The sequence below is a fragment of the Xylaria bambusicola genome, assembly GCF_022495145.1.
Source record: "Xylaria bambusicola strain CBS 139988 unplaced genomic scaffold F5B22scaffold_8, whole genome shotgun sequence".
Classification (NCBI taxonomy): domain Eukaryota; kingdom Fungi; phylum Ascomycota; class Sordariomycetes; order Xylariales; family Xylariaceae; genus Xylaria; species Xylaria bambusicola.
Window position 1 is genome coordinate 105,557 of NW_025953561.1, and position 19,207 is coordinate 124,763.

The window sequence follows — 19,207 nt, forward strand, 5'->3', positions numbered from 1 at the left end:
AGGCGTCTTTGATGTAGAGTGACTAGGTACAGGACACAATACGACCAGCGCATCAGAATTTACCGACAGCTAAACCCGTTTCAATCGTAATTGTACCTACTAATAGTACTTCCTAAGTCTTAAATAGGTAATGAGCTTGGTACCTGTACAGCGCGCTCGCGCTCGCTCTCGTTACCTGGGTACTGTACCTTGGTCACTACATACATACCTATGTAAGTACCTCAGGTACGCACCGCCTGCCTGCCCGCCTCGACGGGACAGGCTGGCGAGTGCTACCTGCTACCTGCTTCATCCCATCCCATGATACTATTGCATTTCTTATTTTAGGTAACTGATTCTGTTGGCAAATACTTCGTAATGTCTGCCACCTGGGAGAACGAAGCCTGACCCAACTGGACAGCTCTCTGGTGCTACCGTAGCTGGCCTACCTGACACACACTTACAGTACCTGAAGCACCCGGCACCCCAGGCTGAAGACGAGAGACAGAGGGTTTCTGCTCGTGTTGTGTTACCCATCATCACTTTCCATTACTTCGTACTGCCAGTCGACTGTGATTTCCCTGTTCTGTTCCGTGACTTGCTGCCGTTCGTTCATCTGAACACAACAAACAGGCCTGCCTCTTCTGATGTCCTCTCTCTTCTCTACCTACCTACATACCTATTACCTACATGCTGTGATCTGTCTCCTCGCCTGTTCGGTAGGTTGGCAATAGTAGTGGTGCAGAGGAGTGTTTGTGATGGTCCATTCGCTACTTCCTCTCTTCTTTTTCGTCGTTCACTCTCGCAGAGTCTCACTGCCCGTGTCCGCTTATTGGGTCGCTCGCTTGACTTGACATTCTCTTCTCCTCATACCGCGCGCAGGAGACAAAGTGCGTCATCCATCGCGCCAGCCTCATCTGCCTATAGTATTCCATCTGCCTACGGTAACCTCCTGGCAACTGCCTTTTCGGTCCTTTACTGAGATGCAATAGTGGACGCTGGCAACGTACCCCACGCTCAGCAGCCCAGGTCCAGCCACATCGTTGGTCAGCGCGTGAATAGTCGACATCTCGAACATCCCATGACCCCGTAGTCTCGGCTTCTGCCTCTGCGTCTACAGGCCGGCCGTACGGACGGTAGAGCTACCCGTCCAGCCAAGACATTAGAGGGTTACCGGACCTTTTGTTTCTCTTAGAATCCATGCCATACAGCCCCTTGACTGAGTGCTGCCCCCGTTGTTATTAGATACGAGGGTACATTGTCTGAAAGATTTTGCCTGCACCGCCGATCCAATCCCGGCACCCTGATCCAACGGTCACCCGGCCCTGTGTCCGCCAGCTGCTGCAGCTCCTCCAAACGACCCATGGGCCGAAATAAGAAACCTCAGGACCAGGCCAGCTTAAAGAAAAAGAGCAGAAAAATTGCAATTATATTGGAGGATCCATCGACCACACTCGGACGCGTAATCGGCAAATATGAGGAAAGTACACCAACCGAGTCCCGACCCACCAGCGCCGCGCTCGCGATCGGATAGCTTTGTGCGCATGCTGGAGCTTGAGAAGATGTGCAAGGTATGATATTCCCCCCGGCATGTAACCCTCCCTGCCGCTTCTAAAATCTCGACCACCTATGCCCGTTCCAGAACCGCCTTGCCCCTACCAGTACCTTTTCTCTGCATTAGGTCCGCCATTGCTGACAGACACCTATTTTACCACATATTATAGATGAAGCGTATCCTACATGATCATGACCCTTCCACTTCAACAAGCAGCACACCAAGGGCTCCCTTCTCCTCAGTTATTGCCCACCCCCTTCCCCAACGGTCTCGGCGTGCGAGTGATTATCCTCCGCTCTCTCACCAGACCCAGATAATGAAGGCTGTTCGCCGCAGCGCAGCGCTACCCTCTCTTTCTTTATCCATCCCACCATCGCCAGCTCAGGTGATGACCAGGCCGGAGGGATCCGTTGAGGAGTTATCGCTTGGAGGGGAGCGCACTAAGACAGTGACCTTCTCCGAGCCCGAGGGGGAAGACCTCTCAGACGATTCCTCCATTTGCCAGTCTCCCAGCTGGGAACAGTACAGTCAGAAGAAGAAAGGCAAAAAGAAGCAACAGAAGAAAGGGGTCGATCGGAAGGGTACGAAAGAGAAACCAGACGCCGCTCCCAAAAGGAAAAGCAATCGTTTGAGCAAGCTCCCCCCACACAACCCATTCACCGCACGGTCGCTAACAGTATCGGATCGCTCCATCTCAGCTCCTGAGTTGGGCACCTCGGTACAATCAAACAAGATGAATTCCTCTTCGACAACTGAAATGCGCGGTGAATTGGTCAAGCGCCAAACACTACCAGCTGAGTCGGCGTCGACAACAAAAGATAAACGGAAAAGTAAAGGTTTTCTTTCTGGTTTTAGATTGCAACACGGTAATGTGACCGCAGTTCAGAAGCTTATAGATGCGCGCAAGGACACTGCGAAGGGCTCTGAAAACCTTGCCAATGAAGCCGAACCTTTGCGCAGTATCCAATATGAGACAATTCCTGTACAGCAACCTAATATCTTGAAGTCGAAGAAGCCACCATCAATTAGATCAGTAGTATCGACCTCAGATCACTCCCTCTCTTCACAAGAGAAAAAGGGCTTAGGAGCACATACATCCATGGGGTCCGGCCTTGGTCGCTCACAATCTCTACTATCGTCGACATTGAGTAAACTCAGGGGGCCGTCATATCTTTATCATCAGCCTTTAGCGGATGGCTCAACCAGCGACCATTCGAGAAATAATGACAACTTGCTAGTTGTTGGAGTCGAGCAAGGCAACCCTGCGGGCCAAAGTGAACAACCTGTGGAGAGCATCATTCCTAGCCTTGGGCACCCACAACAACAGTTCGATTTTGCTTTTCCTCCAAAGCCTAGGAGAGTGAACACGGAACCTGGACCGGATATCGCTCCCCGTGGGCGGCAACCTCGGCTTCGTCAAGTCGACATTCAATCACCCGGCGTCGACCAAGAAATCCCTGCGTTGAAGCCTTCCGGTAGCCGGCGTGTACAAATTGAAGCCCCTCAGGCCTCTACTCGGGATGCTATGATGGCTATGGTCGCAGCTCACGAGAAGCAATCTCAAGCAGCGCATCCCTATCGACAACCCAGGTCAAATACTGTCACCGATCGTTTGATGATTGATGTACCGAAGGATAGTGGGATGGGTGGAAAACACACTGTCTCTCGCAATCACAAAGACGAAATCAATCGACCTCTAAATCCTCATAAAAATACTGTAAATGTATCAATCACAGGTCGGGTAGCCCAAGGAGAAGCGAAGGTGGCTGCGGTGTCTGACCGAAACCACGGATTGGATATCGTGGATGGGCATATTCCAGAGGATGACCAAGTGTCTGTCGATACATACACATCAACAATTCGCCCGACATCTCATCAAACAACCTCTCGTCTAGGAAGTCCGGATTTCCATAACAATGCGACGGCATCTGAAATGTCTGAAGGACAGGGAATAGGTGTCGAAAAATCGATTGGTGATCTCATCACATTTGACAGGGACATACCCGATGCATTGCAGCAACCATTGCAGCCCCATCGAGAAGTAGACTACTTTTCGTCTTTCAGCGAGTCCTATTCACCCCCAATACTCGGCTTGCGATTACCTAGCGACAACGAACCTCTGTCTACACAACTTCAATCTCCCGAGGAGTCGGATGAAGACGGTGGACATGGAGTCCCAAAGGACCACGTACGAAGTATCAATGACAAGCAAAGAGTTGTGGCGAATGAAAGAGACCTTAAAACTCTAGACGCATTTAGTTTGAACTCAAAAGAAACGAGCTCAATGTCGTTTGGCCAAGAGAAGAAAGGTTCTCCTGCTATTTCCTCTCAATTCTCTGATAGCGACGTACCTGCTTTCGAACGCCTTGGCATATCATCCAAGACTGCGAAGGTCCTGGTCGGAACAGAGATGATTAGTACATCCACAATCCAATCGCAACCAATTGACCCAAGTCGTACGACTTCAGAGAGGTCTTCCTCTTCGACTTGCGACGACTCGCCGCCATCACCATCGTCTGCTACAACGCCGAATAGCTCGCGGCCGCAATCACGGAAAGGAGTGCCAATATCGGACCTAGAAGCCTCACAAAATGCACTATTGGGATCCATGTCACAGACTGACAGTGCATTATCTCGCACGAGTACCGAGGATCAGCTCTCCGAGCGCATTGAAGAACTCGCGCCTCGGAGAACCAATCCAAGGGCCAATTTGATTGGCGATGATTGGACTGAAGTTGCTACGGCCAAAGATCTCAAGCTCAAGCAGCAGTCCGCTTCTACACCAAGCAGAGGCGCAGAAGTATCGAGCAGCCCGTCTCTAGTTGCTTCGCCAACGGCAGTGAGCTTCGCCGATATTGTTCGCAAAGATTTGGACGATGAAGAAGATCGGCAAGATCATGTGCTCCCATTTCCACCAAGGACACAATCCGCCCTAGACCTCCGTACTACAACAAAGCTCGCGCAACAACCCTCACGATCGCAGCGACTACATCTCAAATCAAGCGCAGTAGCCTCTTCGGTCAGCCTTCCTAGCTCACCACCAGACATCACTGAGATGCCTCGAAAGTCGGCTTTGAAGATGTCTCGCAATAATAGCACAAATGGCCTTGATTCGTCAACACCCACCTCCATGGGCGCCGCATATCTTCAGGAAGCACGGAAGGCTGTTTCTGTGGCATCGGCATCCTCATCAAGGGCATTGCGACCCCGTTTTCCGCAGCACAATTCATCCGGGAGCATTGGAAGCGCCGTGTCCGCGGGTAGTCGAGCAGAGCCGCTCGCCAAGATGCTTGTAGAGTGTTGCAACTGCCATTTCTTTCACGATATGCCCTCGCGAGTATACGAGTGCATGGCCAAGCCGGATTCAGTCGTGGAAGACAAATCACTGGGTGTTTCTGCCGCCATCACCACGATGGTCAGGTGCCCGTGGTGTGCCCATGGCATGACGACCCAATGCTGTTCCGGATATGCGGCAGTGGTTTACCTCAAGGAGAAGTTGCATGGAAAGTGAAGTGGCTAGCGTTTGAACGATTCTTTTAGATAACCACTAAACAATCATCCCTCACATCGATATTACCACGACTTGGCTACCCGCTGGCGGCAGGTTCCAGGCCGTTGAAACCGGTCATTTCTCTGTAATTTCCTTTGTCAAATTGCCATGGTGGAAACAGGCTTGTTTGCATGTGAAAATTTCCCTTAACTTTCCCAGTCTCGACGTGTTGTTCATAGGAACTGCTGTCGTTTCCGCACATAAGCGATCTGGCTCTGAAAGGTCTTCGAAAATCTTCCTGAAAGTGTACAAATTCACATACGACGTTGATTATCATCATTGACATGGGGGGTGCGAATACAATGCTGGAAATGGAAATAGCATCCTCATAGCACAAGAATGAGGCAGAATGTGAGATGATTAGAGACGAGTGAAAATAATGACCCGTCGTAGGTCGTTTAGCGTCTTGCTTGGATGGTATGGGAAGAGTTTCTGTTGATAGAGCATAGGCACATGTAGTATTATCAGATAATGGATAAATCCTACAGGCTTTTGATACATTGATGATAGAAGATTTCAAGTGACTGCCAAAAGATTTCCTTTATGCGTGTTGTCTCCTGAAAACTCGGTGTCGTTATCGACGTGAAGTGGGGCTTCAAGCACACCACATCCAGGCTCCTAATGTTAGTTAGGTACCTTGCTGTTTTACTAAATGTATCTCTATATCGGTTAAGTTATAACGATACATATGTGGCCTGGCTATCTCCGGTCTTTTCCTCTGTTATTTACTAACTATTCAATGTATACTTAGTAATAACATCTTCATTTCCGATACCGATAGTACGTCAACACTCCTTTTGTATCCTGCCCAGACCTGCCTTTGTGTAGCGAGCTAACCCGGATGACCTCAGCACAGGTACCTACCCCACTTGGTGGGATCCCTGCAGTGAGCGAATCTATTTTGGCATAGGTATGGTCCGCCATCGACGTAATGTACTTGCACCTTGTCTTGATCGTAATGATGATGACTCTCAATTGACAACAGCGGCATTGTATCTATCTAAGCTAGCCGTATACTGCACATTGAATGTAATCTGCGGAGTTGTCAGAAACACCTTTCGAACCTTGCAGCCTCAGGCACAGGTGAGCTAACGGCGTCCAGCCAAGCCATCTGGTCATCTCAACATTCTTCGCTGGCAAGCTCCTAGCACGATCGAGCACATACGAATGCGCAGACAGACTCGCGAGTCGCCCTATTCCCTCGTCAATGGGTTCCCATACATTATTAGCAAACTCGGCAAAAACTTCGCGGCTTGATTAAGGTAACCAAACCTTGATCCATCCGAATCACACGAACGACTACTGTTGCCGACATCATCCAATCACGCGCTCGTGCTAGACATAGACACACTATACACGGCGCTGCTGCCATCTCAATAGCGATATTAGATGGCTACCAGGAGTGATGTGACTCGGCGCCCGCCGTCGGGTTCTCCCATGCGTTTCATATCGGTTGATAATGTCTTGCAATACGCCTCAGAAATTCCATCAGGGCAGCCTCGTGTACCTCCGCCGCGAGGGCCTCGAAGTATTGCGGGCGTTCGTCGCGTGAGTGGGGGAGGTTTACCGAACCTGGCGCCGCGCACTGGACAGCAAAATATGCCTTCGAGAACCACACGAATTAGCGAGAAACTAGTACTACTTCCCGAAACACCAGACGAGCCCGAAAACGACGAGGATGAGGAGCGAATACAGGTGGAGGATGAAGGGAGACCATTGAAGGATGAGGAGCGCGATGTGCTACGGAAACGAGGCGGGCTTCGAGGAAAGAGCTATGCCGAACGTCTTCCTAAGTTTGAACGGGCCGAAAAGCTTGCCCGTCTTACTGCGTATTGCACGGCACAGTCTTACAAGATAAAATCTACCTCTGAATTCTTACGCAAGAAGCACGATGCTAAGACTAAACTTTACGACGACTGCCTCTATACTGTATACCATACCCCACTACTTTCTGGTGTTGACGGCTACCGCGTACGAAGTCGACCCATACTCAAGACCCCTGGTACTGGAAAGACGGTCCTGGACCTTGAAATAGAGAGGAGCGAACAACGGGACGAGCACATGGGATACTATGACGAGTACGGATTCGGCGAACACGCGGCAAGTCCCAAAAATACTGAGAGTAGTCGCCACCAAAACTCGGACGAAGGACGAGCAACCAACAACAACACCCAGGACAACGGCCATGTAAAGCCTGTGAACAGGTTTGTTCCTGATGCCAAGCAATTTGCAGAGATGTTCGTCTTCTCTTATGGTGTTGTAGTCTTTTGGAACTTCACGGAACAACAGGAGAAGGCTATTCTGGCTGATATCACTTTTGCCGAAAGCGAGACCGGGCTGTCTTTGGTCACACGCCCGCTCGAGCAGAGTGACTTCGAAACCGAGGAATTCCACTTTGAATACAACGACGATGTCAAACGTCCAAGGATCTTCAACGACATGATCACGTTGTTGCCACGATCTGATCACATGGTCAGGCTCACCATAAGTCACGCGATAGCGCAGAGCACAAAGCTTTGCTTCTTCGAGGAACGAATGTCGGAGACCCTGACTGACGCCCAGGATGTGCCGAAGCGGCTCGCTTTAACCGGTCAGCTCAATATGACGAGGACAGAGATCGTCAAGATCCTTGGGCGCCTGTTCAAGAGTCGCGTTGAAATAAATCTCTGTACGTACAAGTGCCCCGTTTCCAGAAGTCTTCATTGCCGATCCAATATCTTCTAACGTTCTTCTGTAGCGTCCAATATTCTAGACGTCCCCAACTTCTTCTGGGACGCCGAACCCACGCTGCACCCACTGTACGTCGCCATTCGCGACTATCTTGAAATCGACCCGCGCACCAAGGTGCTCAATGAGCGATGCCGCGTTTTCCTGGACCTTGCCGAAATTCTCTCGGATTCAGTTGCCGACTCGAAGATGAGTGCGATCACATGGATCATCATCATTCTCATCATCGTCAGCATCCTGGTCACGGTCACCGAGGTTGTCCTGCGCTTCACCATGTTGTCTAAAGAAAGAGGGAATAATAATGAACTGATCCTATCGCTTGATGGAGGGGATAGACTGCCATCTATCCTGGCTAGGTCGAACTATACCTTAGACGACCTTAGATCGTGGGGAGCCAGCTTGACTGAGCAGGAGCGGGCCGCGATCTGCGGGTCTGACTTTATCGGGACTACATATGCAGGCGTTTAATCTGACTTGACGCGCCTTTACTTAAAGTTTGCCCACCTGGAGCGGCGGTAATAATTCGTAATTTTGTTTGGCGTCTGAAAAAAAATGGGAATTATACCCGTTGTTAGGTACGTGGCGCATATGGAATCGGTTGCAATTGTCAGGTACTTCGTGGTCTCTGAGTCTTCTGAGTCTGCAAATCGGTGAATAAATCTGCTATGGTGTTTGTGTATAGAGTAATAATCAGATCATTACATTGCCTTCATAGATAGAAAGTACCTTTTCACCAAATTTCAATCGTCGGGTTCACTCTATTTAGGTTGGTCGCCCATATAGTCTAGAACCCTCGAACCGGGAATGAGGTACTTGGGTTGTATATGTACAAGCGATAGTTAGAATACGTAGATCGGGATATTTAATCTATTGCCAGTACCGCTTATTGAAAGACGCGATGCATTTCTCTATCTGACATGCGGTCATGCTCCTAGGAGAATATTGTAGCATTAATTCAGCGTCACTGAGCGCTCTCATGTTGAGGCAGGCAGCTCAGTTTATACATCTAAGCGTTATTGTGTTAATCGACTTAAGGTGCTAAAGCCCCTGTATAACGCTACATTCGTCCATCTATAGTAAATTTCTCTGAGAGCGGGTATTTCCGCAGTAGCCTCATTCCCAACATTTTGGTGTTCTATCATACCAATATCTTATTGTCTTTTATCATGTAGCTTGACAATTATATAATAGTGAAATGTTTTTGATTTCAGAAGCTGAAACATTGAGGTGATGAACTGCATATCAGAGATTGCCCCCCCGGTAGTGCGATACAGTATAATTAGCACTTTCCATCATTGTTTTCACACGGTCTGAACAACCAACTGATCCAAAGGTAGCCTAGAATGGTGATCAGGCTGCATAAGCCTCAGTATTGATCAGCTAATCCAGCTTCAATTCAGCCTCTCTTGTCTGGATCTTCGTCCTAGCTGACCTCATTGAATTCCCAACTTTAACCGGAAGTTTAATGTCGAACGGACATCGGAACGCTCCGAAGAACTGCAACTCACGAGAGAATGGAATCACCACCCAAATGGTACCCTCTGCCACACTTCCCAACGCTACCAGCACTACTTGTGTCTACCCGCTTTGGCGAGTCGTCATATACGCTGCATGTCACCGACCTTGCTCATCTATGGGTGGAGAAGCTGGATCGGAGGGGCATCCTCTTGCGTAGCCTCCAGGAGAACACAAGCATTGACTTGGTCGATGCCGATTCCGAGCAATGGGCTGTGTTTCTGTCGAAGCTCAAGGCAGCCTTTGATCCCACATCGCCAGATCATCGCCTCACCAGTCTCAGCATCGCCGCAGCCACCGGGCCCCATTCCAACAACCGGGATGGGTTGACAATGCTCATCACTTGTGAACTGCCGCACCCTCTAGCCCCTCTGAAATGGCCTGTACACCTAATCAAGTGCGAGACTACTTCGCTAGCCTCGGAGCTCGTGCTACCCCTTTTGCAAGAGCGCTACATACAGTCGCGCGAGGCTGACGATCTCATGGGTCAACTCAGAGAAAAGGATGCTGTCATATCGAAGCTGCTGGACAAGCTCAGTACAATGCATGCACCACTGGAGCTCGTATTCAATTCACTCTCAGCCAAACACGCAATCACTAGAGCTGCTGCCGAGGAGCGAATTAAAGGCCTTGCACCTTTCCAGGAAGAAAAATGGAGGTCCCAACGCAACATAGAGAGTCCACAGAATGCGCCAGACTTGCTGCGTGATGTCTTTGGTGATCCGACGTTCGGTCGCGCAACAGATACAGACTTAAGTGTGTCTGACACACTGAACAACTGGTGGGAAAGGCTAGGCTCAGATTTCCATACTGCTTCTGAGATTGAAATAAAAAGTCCTCGCAAAGAACAAAATGAGAAAGCCGATGACAACATTGCTTCATCAGAAAATGTAGATGAAGATTTTCAAGTACAAGCTACACCTCCTCGTCGCTTTTCAAGATCGTCCAGCGGTGCAGAACCGGCAAGGGGCAAGGGGGAAAATGATATCACCGAGAGCGATGAGTCTGATGTTTCTAACAGACGCCAAACCAAATCGAAGAACAAACCTCGTATGAAAATAGGCGGGCCTAGTGCTACGAAGGCGGCTGCTCGTGATACTGCTACTAGCCAATCATCTAGAACTCTACATACCGACGAGCACGATACCGAGTCCGAGACGGAAGATGAGGAACAGCTAAGATCCTCGAAGCAAGATACGCGGCATAACGCTCGCCTAGGAACAATTGGGCAGCCTAAGCAGGCATCCGAGCCGACGAAACCAGAGGCTGTGGCGAAGTCACATGTGAAGACTGGTAGCGAGACACCGTCTGGTTCAGATTCTGAAAGTGGACGTAACGCAGCAAAGCTGAAGCGGTCCCCAGCAGCTCCATCAACACCGCGTAAAGGAACACTCGGTAGAATAGGGGGAAAGTCTAAAGTGAACGATCTTCCTGTTGCAAATCCCGCACAAGATAATGCCCATGATGACACTGCATTACCAAAGAAGGCAGAGGCTAGAAAACTAGGCGCGATAGGGAAAAAGTCTCAAACAGATTCTAAGAGGCTTCACTCCGAGACACCGGTAGAGCCAGAAGAATTGGAGACGGATGAACAGAAAGCGGAGCGGAAACGTGCTGAGCTAGCTAAGGAGCTGAACCGTCAGGCCGCGATTCCAGCGAGGAAGAAGAGGAAGTTTTGAGTTGAATACAATTTACAATATTCTAAGGTCCCAATCTTAGCTTCAAATAATTGCCATCTCTGCCGCCACTGTTGATCAGGAACTGTGGGAAAATTGCTCTAGATGTAATGATCAAATGAAATTGGTTTCAACAAGCCTTCCAGCAGCACGAACATGGCTCCTACAACGTGCCAACATCTCAACACGTCACATCAGTTTCTCTAAGGAGCCAGTACGCCAGAATGGTAGGTAGCTGGGTAGGCAGACTTCTTGTGTATTACGGCTATATTATGGAGTCTGTGGACGATTCGAGTACGACATACTTATAGGATCCTCCATCATAACTAACCATACTACGATACTATGATTCATTTAACACATGCTGTTGACAGTGATTTGAGCGTCCCAATAGATTTAAAAACAAAAGAAAAAACGTGGTTGGAACCATTGGGCAGCAAGAGGTTTCCTTTGTCTATTAAATTCAAACCCACGAGTCTGTAAGTATCCTCATCCGGAATCGGGCACAAACCTCAGTTCAAGCCTTTGTTCCCACGAGGTCCCCGTTTATGAAAACCTTCTAGATCGAAATGTGACTTCAAATAAACTTCTTGCAGAGCTAGTTAACAGATTGATCCGTGGGCCATCTGAATCACCGTTTCTAAAAGATGCCGCCCAAAAACCAAGCTCCCGAAAGAGTACAACCCCAAAGAGACGTGAAGAGAAAGCCGAGACCGAAGCCGCCGTCACCTCAAAAGAAGAAGGCAACTTCGGGAAAGGGAGCATCGAAGAAGAAGAAGACGAAGGCAAAATTGCCAACATCATCTCCTCCTCCTCCTCCTCCTCCTCCTCCTCCTCCGCCGTCACCGCCGCAGCCTCCTGTTGTCGCCGTCGATCCGCACCGCCCATATCGATATATTGGAGTGCACGTCCCTTTCAAGGATGAAGATCCCGACCGTCAGTGGACGTCAGATCCTAGAATCTCAGCGAAGGGTTTCATATTCGTACGCGAATTTATAAGTCAAAACTGGACCTACTTAGTACAATCCGTAGAGACTGGGAAACTCTATATTAATAAGATTGTGAAACCACGTATGCTATGGACAACTTTTGTCACGATCATAATTACTCTCCGCACAGGCCAATCAATTTCTATTCCGATTATTTCCTCATGCCTTTCCATGCTCGCATGATTAGTGATCACCAACTAACCCAAGACTAACCCAAGCTCCGGTAGCTACTCACAGTAATCTTGAGTTGATACGTCAGAATCGTCTTGCGGGCGAACCTTGTGAAGAGCTTCGGATATCTACCGCACTGCAGGCCGAGGCCATATTGCCAGTCCCTTCAGTTATACGTGGCGTTTGTAGAACATATTTCAACGAGTTGGTTTTATGGCAAGATCTTGGAAGTGGGACTCAATCGTTGTATTTTAAGTAAGCACTGTCGCTCTTCTCTTTTCTCCTCGTCTTTCGTCTCACATCTTTCTCTTTTATGCTGATGACTTTTACCCTTTCAGTTACTACAATGGTGGTACCATTGAACATTTGCGAAACACGTATCGAGCGCGGAGGCGGCCTATCCCTGAAGGCTTCAGTGAGTTTTTCGAATTTGTTTCAACTGATTAAGGATAAAACCGGATATTTAAACAACTCGGATCTATAACGTCGCCTTTACTTCAATCATCATACAAAAATGCATCCGACTTACGTTTTCTAGTATGGCACGTGTTGTTAACACTATTTGAGGCTGTACGATTCTTACAGACAGGATGCCACCCTGTCCGCAATACTGATCCTCCTCTTTGGGACAGTGAGTAAACCCAAGTACAGAAAATTGAGAAAAACGAAAGTGAACCCCATCCTTACTGACGCGAAAAGAAATCTATCACCGCAACATTGCTGTAAACAATGTTTTTATTCACTACATCGAAAGACCAACATCGGAATTCGAGCCTCCAGAGGGCTTCGAATCAAATGCATTTCCTGAGGTTGTGATAGGAGATTTTGGGGACGGGTGTATAGAAGCAGACCCTCCAGGAAAGGTCCGATTCGGCTGTTGGGATACTGATGAATACGCAGAATGGCAAGATACATATGGTGTCTTTCAATTAGTTAAAGACCTGTGTCTGTGTCATATCCCTTGGGGCGAGCCAGACTATGACCCTATTTTTAGTCCAGAATTGGTATCCTGTAAGTCATGTCTCTTGGCCACTCCCGCTATGTTGACTTCCCTTGCCTACCCTATCTTCTCTGGCGGTAACCTTCATGATACACTTGAGTTATGGACCCGTGGCTAAGGGGTCACGTATCACTAGGTGACGAGATCAACAGCATGATGTCCAATCCCGAAGACGGATATTCCAAAACGCTGCTTGACACACTGAAAGCGTGGGAGTATAGAAACTGCAAGAACAGCGGAATCAATGATTCACAAAAGGATGACTCTAGGGTCGACGTTCTGAACTGGCAACTTATACCAAAGATGGACTACATCATCAACACTGTTCTGCCACTGGCGAGGTCTCAAGTTTGGAAATGGCGCCGACCACGCGATAGACCCGCAGATTGGTTTCGGTGAGTATACCAGGCTCCTCATTTCATGTTACTGTCGGGGTATAGTCAAACAGCCCAAATGTCCTTGTCCATGAATTATAATGTTAGGCTGCCGATTTCTCTTTGGATATCATTTATCGCACGAGGGATGGCGGACATTGGATACCTGGGGATGAGAAACATGGCGAGATATATCTGGAAAGAGGAGCCATCATCCTGCTTCAGCCCATCTTGGTATCTAGAATTTCACACGTTCACATATTTCTGTGTCAAATGGTTTCAATTTTAGAGATGGCTCCATCGATGATATCCGGTGGCTTTCTATGATGCATTGGAATTGCTAACTCATGATATTTGCGTTCTAGATCAATCGACGTTTCCTGGACAAAGCCAAACCACATATTGCCGGTATGTTCCGCGTGCTTTATTTCCGTTCTTCTTAAATCTTAAATATCCTTTGAATGATGGATGATTATAGCGAGGTAAATTGACTTTTTGTCTGTGAAGTATGAATGGCTACCATTGGAAAGCGATCCTGTAGACGAAACCATTGTTCGCGAAATCGTGTTCTCCAGCCCTAACCGTGGGGACGACGATGACTATACTGGTGGTGATAACGGAGACTATGATTCGCCCCACAGCAGTGAACCCTCGATTCATTCACTCATTATACGTCATGGTGGACCAGCCGCCCATCAAGCAACTGCCGATGGTGATCAAGGCGGAGATGATGATGCAGATGGCCCTCAGAGCGACGGCGGGGACAGTAACGACTACAGCAGCTACACGCCTTTGACATTCAGAACACCCCCTCCACCCCCACCGTTTGACCATGTTGAGAGGACCAAAATCAATTTACAGTTATCCTCAGAGAGAGATTTCCCTGAATTCCGACTGCCATGTAGGCTAGTTATGCTGGAATTCGGAGTACCGAAGATGTCAGACATACGGACTCCCCCGCTTGGGCGTGCTCCTGAACCTCCAAACTCACCAGCCTTTTCACTCCCGTCCCCTGGGGACAGCCTCAATTTGACCCCTCCCCCAAAATTGTATAAGCCCAATTCGGCGGAGGAAGATTCCGGCGAGTCAAGTGGGAGCGATCACGATAGTGGCGGTGCGGGAGGAGGGGGAGGGGGAAGAGAAGGCAGAGGAGGTAGAGGAAGCGGTGGTAATCGCGGTGGACGTGGTGGCAAACCCGGAAATACTCCTAAACCGCCAACACCTCCTCCAACAGGTCGTCGTAACCCGGGCCGGCAGAGTAGATATGGCGGCAACTACAAAGATTTAATAAATGCAGGTGGAGGTAACCAAGAAGTACGTATTCTTACAGGTGACCTACTCCTACAGGTTTCTAGAGGTTCCGGACTAACCCAGGAGTTTTAGATACCGGATACGCTCAAGCGAGCCTACGATATCGCTTTCACGAACACAACATTCACGAAGGATTCGAAGTAATCAAAATTAGTTGCTGAGGATTATATGTTGAACGTAGGTGGGGCTATATAATAACCGTTAGACTACTCGAATGTCTAACGGCGTCGTTTTTGACGTTCGAGATTATATTTTGGTGGACTAGTGTTTCTTACAAGTTACAACTAGGTCGCTGTGGCGCTTGTTGTAGTGTATTTCTATGTGGCTATCTATTGAATAGAATGAAAAATCAGAACTCCCCAAAACATCATGTGTTATCCGACTTGCTACTTCTTTGCGCACAATTTGTTGTGGTTGTTTACAATGGAGATTTTGTTCATATCAGCTCCAAGCGTGCCCTGTGGCAATTCAGCTAAAGCAGGGAAGAGTAGAGACAGCAATGTGCACATACAGATCGACACATTGTGCAAATTTATTACCTAGTATAATCGAACATATATTGCAGCCTGTCTATTTCCAAAGGGACTCTAGTCACAGAATCGTACGACAAAGTGTATGAGGCGCAAAAGTCTCAAGTCATGATGTATTCTGCCCCTATCAAGAGAGAGGGCAGCCAATGGCTGAAAGGACCTACGCTATAGCTCGTGTTACATGATCATTCACTTTGCTTGTGTCATAGGATAGGGCTTGATTGATTTGGGAGCGATCTACTTAGACACTTTTCTTTTCCTAGCTTCCAGACGCTCTATTTTCCCACGTCGAAAGTATTGGTGGTTGGGATGTTCCTTGACATGGAGGTATCTCTTTGATTCGAGAGAGAGCCTAGCAGGGCATATGCAGGGCTACTCGGATGCGTCCTCGACGAATAGCGTGTTCCACATGTAGTGTTAGCAGATCCCTTGCTGGAAACCGTGTCCACCAGAACAACCGCGTCGTGAAGGAGGGGTGCAGTACACCCAATCCCCCTCTTTTGCCGAGTTCCATGGCAACACCAGGCCTGTGACGACTTGCGCCCGGTTCTATCCGTTTCATTAGGCGGTCTGATAGGCCCTTTCAGATCTTGGAAACCGCCTCGCCCTCTTGCCGGCAGGGGTTCGAGGCGGTGCCGCCCGCCCGAGTTCTAGAGGCGGCCCAAGCCCCCCAATGCACGATCCAGCGCTGGCATCCCTCAACTTGCGTCCTTGCTTCACTGATCCCGATCTAGTATCAAGCCTACCTAGCCCAAGAATGCCAAGATTTGTCAAGCTTCGCACAGAAAAAGCTAGTCTCACACCAGGTGTTTCAACGGTCTACCAGCTAAGTGCTATTGTATGCATTTGAAAGTCCTGTGCGTTAGTCAACTTCCCATCCCGCTTTCTAGGTGGTCTGTGTAGGGTACTTGGTCATACATCCACGATATAAACCGCCGATAGTGAGACAGTAGAAACTACTTATTTATTTAATCTCTGTGCGCCTGTCTTTGTGGAAGGCAGTGATGGGCTAGGTCAAGCTGTACCTAGCCAAGCGGACCACGGCTGGATGGAACTCATGTTCCCTAGCTTTCTTGGAGAAGGTCGAGCCTGCCTCTCTGTTTCAAATGCCGACTCACTGACTCCGTAGTAGCTCATGTCCTTCACCAAGTCACGCAGGGTATCATGTCGTTCGTTCTGAAGTTTTAGTGGCCTCGGTAACTATACTCCAAGAGTATTAGCTACAGCGTTGGCAACAACACTCACCACGTGGCAGTTGTCTCAATATAGCGCGATAGCTTCTAACTAAATGGAGCAAGTGACAACGGCACTAGGATGTGACATCACGGCAGCCTTGACGCCACAGCTTCTTTTGCTGGAGTGACAGCAGCCGTTCATAAAGTTGCATTTTTCGCCTATGGTAGGCCGTTTGCAGCCGTCAATGTCGTCGGGGAGCAGCTATGAAGCACAACATTCCTCGCTACGTCACACTTGACAAACGACAGAGAGGCAATTTCTTGTTTGGGGTCACGATGAGAGTAGCTCTATACTTGCTGTGCCGAGAACATGTAACACCGGAGTATAGACAGACCGAGATTGCCCTGTCTCCTCGGGGTCTCTGACTATCCTTTGGTGATGATCACAAGGCCGAGTCCCCTAATTATTGGCCGTTATGGAGAGCTTCTACGCCCCTATTCGATACGGATGCTACCTTCGTACCAGTCCGCGTCTTGGTTCTCTAGGAACTCTCATGAAATAACGTGCAACAACCAGTCTGATTATTTGTAAAATTCCGCACCTCTATGATGACGGCCGCTTGCATCCATCATTTACACTTCAGGTGAAATGGAACAGCAGAAAGGCACTCCCTGGTCAGCATTCATATGGCGGTGTTGGTTTGATCGAAATTTCGCAAGCCGTAGAACCCAGCTTGTGACGACGTGCTTCCCAGTAGGCCGACATACGTCTCAGCCACGTCCTCGAGGGAGATATAGCAGAGATCACCGGAGGACAGTTCACCCTTAGTATTCACCTCTTCGAGTATTGTGAGGGGTTCTCATTCCCTATCTTTTGTAACCCTGTTGTTCGACTGTGAGAGTTGATTAGTTATGTGCAGCCGAGTCTCGAACGCGTTCGCTCCTATCTTGACGTTACTTCGTGCCATATACTGCTGCTACACCCCAGATCCGGCCGCAATGCCCCTATCCGCATTCCAGGTGTACCAAGACGGTGTTGTCACAGCAAAATGATGCCGGAGGTTGAAATTCGAACGTGACAGTGTGACCAAATGTAACTAATAGAGAAAGCATCCGGGACCTTGCGCGAATGTGGGCAGGCTGACGCAGGACGTTGGACTGGCCTATCAACTAGACGAATGAACACTGATTAATAATCTAGTTAGCGAAAGCTGCGTATCTTTAGATAGCGGAAGCATGTGAGTCGGGATCTTACCGCCATTGAGAGTTCTAGTTAAAGAATACTCCTGTGAAAGGCTCTGCAATGTACCCTCGGATGGGGGGTCGGACATAGCTTTATGCACGCAGGGTTGGTGACAGCAAAATTCCACCGATGATAAAGATCTATGATCCACAACTGTGCAGAGTAGCATTCCGCAGCGTGGCATTTTTTTAGTGTACCAAGTTGAATGTGAGTTTGGCTTCATACTTCTGTCGCAACCCCTCTTGCTCCATATGCATTGTTACGTGTGATTTAGAAAAGAAAGGCCTAAGGAGAATGATAGAGAAATGGTCGCTTGATCTTATGTTGACAAATGACCCCCTGGACGATATTGCGGCAATTATTGGATAGTAGAAATGACACAGCGCATTTCAAATTTAAGCTTTTGGGTAAATTATCATGGTATATCTTCAACGATCCTTACAAGTAAATGGCATGCGAGGATTGTCCAATGTCCATCGTTCAGCGTATCCCCGTTGTTTGTGCTTCAGTGAATCAAGTATCTGTTCCGAGGACCCGGCTCATGGTTATAGCAGTAGGATCATGAGACTCCATGCATGCTGCGGGCCAACCCCCTCGTTCGTTAACATGCTCGTCATCTACGTAGATCTGAATATTGGATGCAACATACCAAGAGTCGAGTCTGGCTAGCGTAATGCATGCAATAAAGCCTTGAGGCGTTGGGTTGTGGCTGGCTGCAATGCAACTGTGAAATGCTTAGTATTATGTCATCTACATTGAATATCAGCCATTTTGCTAAGCTAGAGCCCACAGAAATAACATAAAAAGATAATTTTCTTCTTTTCAAGTTCGGCTAGATAAACATACATCTACCTTGCCTTGAGCCAGCAAAGAAAGCATAATATTGTAAATTCGCCGCTAGGAAAATCTACATACATACCTACCTAGGCTCCCACGTGTGATCCTGTTGGTTGATGATAGGAGAACTGATGAACAGTTAGGGATCAGGCAGAGAATGTATAGCTATTATTACAAAGTTGTGGTAGACAGAATACTTTTTCTGCATGGCGGGAAGAAAATTAATACCTGGGATAGACAGTATCCGATAATACGTGAATACTCAGATAGGTGATAGCCGTTAAGGAGGGATTCGGGTCTCATAAATCACCTGTTATGGTCATACACCTGCATCTACTGATACTGCTTGTCCATGCGAAAAGAACCAAGATCTTTCTAGATGGGAATTTAGTAGGCACATTTCTGTTATATGAACATAAATCGGGTGGACATAGATGTCGCTTAAGTGCCCTCTTCCACTTTAAAGTCGTGTAGGGTGTGAGGCTAGACTAGGGATGAGAAATGAACTAGGAGACGAAAATGGTCTCTTACACACTAGGAGCCCAGCTGTATTTTCCTTAATTCTATCTAAAACA

At 48.3% G+C, this 19,207-nt stretch overlaps 3 protein-coding genes across 3 annotated transcripts; all 3 read left to right on the forward strand.

The window, feature by feature from the left end:
- Nucleotides 1–1,038: 1,038 nt before the first annotated feature.
- Nucleotides 1,039–5,083, forward strand: F5B22DRAFT_539698 (uncharacterized protein). Its single transcript, XM_047972829.1, has 2 exons — nucleotides 1,039–1,550; nucleotides 1,704–5,083. The coding sequence occupies exons 1-2, from the start codon at nucleotides 1,455–1,457 to the stop codon at nucleotides 5,043–5,045; spliced, it is 3,438 nt and encodes a 1,145-aa protein (XP_047833498.1). The 5' UTR covers nucleotides 1,039–1,454; the 3' UTR covers nucleotides 5,046–5,083.
- Nucleotides 5,084–5,765: 682 nt separating this feature from the next.
- F5B22DRAFT_595128 (uncharacterized protein) lies at nucleotides 5,766–8,764 on the forward strand. The gene is made up of 3 exons (XM_047974121.1): nucleotides 5,766–5,864; nucleotides 5,936–7,752; nucleotides 7,822–8,764. Exons 2-3 carry the CDS (start codon nucleotides 6,474–6,476, stop codon nucleotides 8,277–8,279), a joined length of 1,737 nt encoding a protein of 578 aa, XP_047833499.1. The 5' UTR covers nucleotides 5,766–5,864; nucleotides 5,936–6,473; the 3' UTR covers nucleotides 8,280–8,764.
- Nucleotides 8,765–11,649: 2,885 nt separating this feature from the next.
- F5B22DRAFT_643651 (uncharacterized protein) lies at nucleotides 11,650–14,991 on the forward strand (the record flags this gene model as incomplete). Its single annotated transcript, XM_047978302.1, has 9 exons — nucleotides 11,650–12,073; nucleotides 12,219–12,417; nucleotides 12,501–12,577; nucleotides 12,701–12,793; nucleotides 12,862–13,173; nucleotides 13,299–13,557; nucleotides 13,902–13,944; nucleotides 14,044–14,850; nucleotides 14,920–14,991. The coding sequence occupies 9 exons, from the start codon at nucleotides 11,650–11,652 to the stop codon at nucleotides 14,989–14,991; spliced, it is 2,286 nt and encodes a 761-aa protein (XP_047833500.1).
- Nucleotides 14,992–19,207: the final 4,216 nt, after the last annotated feature.

Excerpts from the sequence above, each read along its gene's own strand:
- F5B22DRAFT_539698 (XM_047972829.1), top strand. The coding sequence starts at position 1,455 with ATGAGGAAAGTACACCAACCGAGTCCCGACCCACCAGCGCCGCGCTCG. Across the intron at positions 1,551-1,703 it reads AGCTTGAGAAGATGTGCAAG|ATGAAGCGTATCCTACATGA; the intron begins GTATGATATTCC and ends CACATATTATAG.
- F5B22DRAFT_595128 (XM_047974121.1), top strand. The coding sequence starts at position 6,474 with ATGGCTACCAGGAGTGATGTGACTCGGCGCCCGCCGTCGGGTTCTCCC. Across the intron at positions 7,753-7,821 it reads TCGCGTTGAAATAAATCTCT|CGTCCAATATTCTAGACGTC; the intron begins GTACGTACAAGT and ends GTTCTTCTGTAG.